This window comes from Rhineura floridana, chromosome 8 (genome assembly GCF_030035675.1).
Source record: "Rhineura floridana isolate rRhiFlo1 chromosome 8, rRhiFlo1.hap2, whole genome shotgun sequence".
NCBI lineage: Eukaryota > Metazoa > Chordata > Lepidosauria > Squamata > Rhineuridae > Rhineura > Rhineura floridana.
This window is the reverse complement of record NC_084487.1, coordinates 9136033-9139340: the sequence shown is the minus strand read 5'-3', so window position 1 is coordinate 9139340 and position 3308 is coordinate 9136033. Positions and strand designations below refer to the sequence as shown.

Here is a 3308-nt window from a genome sequence, read left to right as displayed (position 1 = left end):
CTTCTTACTTTAAATCAGTCCAAGGGGTGTCCCTGTCTGCCAGCTTCCTCCTCCTTAGTCCCTGTGTTGCACTTGAAGAACTCAGCAGGATGGGGGACAGGTGGCGGTCCTGGTGCCTCTTGAAAGCCTCCAGTGTTGATGAGCCCACTACCTCTCTAGATAATTGGTTCCATTGTTGTACCACTCTAACAGGTAGGAAGTTTTTCCTGATGTTTAGTCAAAATTTGGCTTCCTGCAACTAGAGCCCATTATTCCGTGTTCTGCACTCTGGGATGATCAAGAAGAGATCCTGGCCCTCCTCTGTGTGACAACCTTTCAAGGACTTGAAGAGTAATATCCTGTCTCCCCTCAGTCTTCTCTTCTCCAGGCTAAACATACCCAGTTCAGGTATGGAGAATATCATTTCCAAAATTAAGGCTGCAATCCTATGCAGACTTACCTAGGAGGAAACACAATTGAGCAAAGTGGATGCAACTATTCATAGGATTGCATTGTAAGATTAATAGAACTGACAGAAAGCAATGATGCTGTAGTAATAAAGCTGCAGCTGGTTAAAAATGCTTCTTATTTATTTTGTTTTATCTAACAGGATTTATGTACTGCTTAATAAAAAAAACCCTCTACTGTTTCGGAACCACCCATTTCTTTTTTGGGAGAACTTCAAAACCTGTGAACAGAATCAATAGCATGATGAACTTGTTGGAGATGACCTTTGTCATCAGGTGTGGGGAACCTTTGGCCCTATAGATGCTGCTGAACTGCAACTCCATCAGCCCCAGAAAGCATGGCCAGTGGCCAGAAATGATGGGAGTTGTTCAGCAACATCTAGAGGGCCACAGGCTCCCCACTCCTGTTGTATGTCTTTCATATCTCTTGTGGGGGGGAAACCAGCTCACCCCTCACCCCCAGCTGCACACTAGTTACAGGAACTGTTGAAAAGGTCCACTGTCTCCTTCCCATAAAGTTCAGCAAGCACTTTCTGGAGATTCTCCAGACTGAATTCCTTTACTTCATTCTCGTTATTCTTTGCAAGGGCAGCCCACGATTTCCTGTGCCGGTTATCATGTACGCAGCAAGCTGCTGACCAGATGTGGCTGGGCTTATTAACCCTGAGGTCTGATATATACTCATCCCCGGGCACAACTCCAACAATAACGTACATATCAGGGCAAGCCAGGGCTTCCTTCTTGATCCGGCTTTCGTAGCCAGCCCATGTGTCCTCGTTAAGTTTGCTAAACTGGGGCACAATGTTAGTCAAGGTGGAAGTGGCCGCTCTGCTGTCTTCATCAGGTTGGTGGCTAACCGGGTTCAAGTGTCCCTTTTCAATGTTTAAGGCGTAAACGTAATCGTTGAAAGTGGCTTGGTTCTTCTTAATCCCTGCAGCAGGAATGTTGGTTTCACGCTCATCTTCCATGCTCTTTCCTAAGGTGGGATCTACAAGCTGAAGAGCAGCAAGGAAAAGATTTTGGTGGTCAGACACTAGAGATGAAGGAGAAATTTGATTCAGTTCACATTTAAAGCCATATCTATCAAATTCTTACTTTCTGAAATTGTTTTAAATTTTTTAAATTGTGTTTTAAATTTGTAAGTTTGTTTTTGATGTTTTTAGTTGCTGTAAACCGCCCAGAGAGCTTCGGCTATGGGGCGGTACACAAATAAAATAAATAAATAAATAAATAAATGTGAGAATTGGAACACAGTCACCCTTCAACATTTGTACTTACCTGAATTTTGTGATGGAATTTCCAACCAACTAGTGCTTACAAAAATGCATACATTAGGGGAAAGAGTGCATAAAAATGAATTTGCTTGTGAAAATAATGTACAAAAATGCATTATATTAAGAGAATTTTTATAAAAGATCACCAGCGTTGCAGAAAATTTCTTAACTGTCTCTATAAGCTTGGTGGCAAATAAAGGTTTTCAGTAAATGTTTAAAGGTTAATATAGGAAGAGCCTGCTGAATCACTATTACAGGGGTGGGGAAACTTTAGTCCTCCAGATGTTGCTGAACTACAGTTCCCATCAGCCCTAGCAAGCATGGCCAATGGCCAGGAATGATGGAGGGCCAAAGTTTCTCTACATCTGTCTTATTGGAAGAGCATTCCACAGGGCTGTGCCAATGATGCTCAAGGCTCGGTCTCGCGTTGATGTCAGATGAGCCTTACCAACTGTGGCGTAAAAAGTGCTAACAGCATGAAAGGTGAATGCCTAACAGGGTTGGTGTAAGAAAACAAGCAAGGTGATCCTTTTGGACTGGACAGGTGAGAGGTCTTCTTACCTGGGGCTCTATCATCCAGCCATGATATCGATTTCCCTTCCCAGGTTTGCACTTATAAGCGGAGTATATAGGAATGCGCTTCTCTCGGTCATACAAGGTGGCAAAGCGATAGGCGTTCTGGTAGAACTGGCAGATCTTGGCTTCATTGGGTGGCGTCAAGGACTGTCCAGGGGGCATCTTGTCCAAGAAGAACTCCAGGCAGTTTTTAAAATCCTGCACCACCTCGCCCTTTGCAGGCAGGAGAAAGCATGCAGCCCCATAGAGCAGGAATAGAAGCAACATTGCTAAGCTGTTTATCAAGCAGAGCTTGTATCTGAAAGAAAGATGATTCTACAAATGAAATCATCACTGTACTCTGTTCCTGTGACTTTTGCTTTATCTTTTCCCCAGGCATTAAACGTGGAAACTCTCAGATTGCTGTGTGTAGCCCAGGGATGGGGGCAGTGTGGCCTTCCAGCTGTTGCAGGACTACAACTCCCATCATCCCTGACCATTGGACGTACTGGCTGGGGCTGATGGGAGTCTAACAGCATCTGAAGGGCCGCAGATGTTCCCCATCTATTCCTGGCATTGGAGAAAGGGAGCATTTAACCACAATGAATATTTTGTGACAGACATGAATGCTTCCAAGCTTAAACTGGCAATTGTTCAATTAATCACAATTCACAAACAAAGGAAAAGGAGAGATGGAGAAACTCTATACCAGAGATGGGGAACTTCAGGCGTGGAGAGACCAGATGTGCCTCTCCAGGCCTCTCTGTCTAGACAGCCAGTGTGGTGTAGTGGTTAGAGTGTCGGACTGGGACCTGGGAGACCAGGGTTCAAATCTCTGCTCAGCCATGAAGCTGGCTGGGTGACCTCGGGCCAGTCACTGCCTCTCAGCCTAACCTACCTCACAGGGTTGTTGTGAGGATAAAATGGGCAGGGGGAGAACCACCGTGAGCTCCTTAGAGGAAAAGTGGGAGAGAAATGCAATAATAACTAACTAAATAAAATATGAATAAATAAATAAGTATCTAGTCCTCAG

General features: G+C 44.5%; 1 protein-coding gene across 1 annotated transcript; it reads right to left on the bottom strand.

The window, feature by feature from the left end:
• Positions 1–607: 607 nt before the first annotated feature.
• On the bottom strand, positions 608–2582 carry LOC133363268 (endonuclease domain-containing 1 protein-like). Its single transcript, XM_061582660.1, has 2 exons — positions 2282–2582; positions 608–1441 (listed from the first exon to the last, which is right to left on the bottom strand). Exons 1-2 carry the CDS (start codon positions 2561–2563, stop codon positions 917–919), a joined length of 807 nt encoding a protein of 268 aa, XP_061438644.1. The 5' UTR covers positions 2564–2582; the 3' UTR covers positions 608–916.
• Positions 2583–3308: the final 726 nt, after the last annotated feature.

Excerpts from the sequence above, each read along its gene's own strand:
- LOC133363268 (XM_061582660.1), bottom strand. The coding sequence starts at position 2,563 with ATGTTGCTTCTATTCCTGCTCTATGGGGCTGCATGCTTTCTCCTGCCT. Across the intron at positions 1,442-2,281 it reads GCTGGATGATAGAGCCCCAG|CTTGTAGATCCCACCTTAGG; the intron begins GTAAGAAGACCT and ends GCTGCTCTTCAG.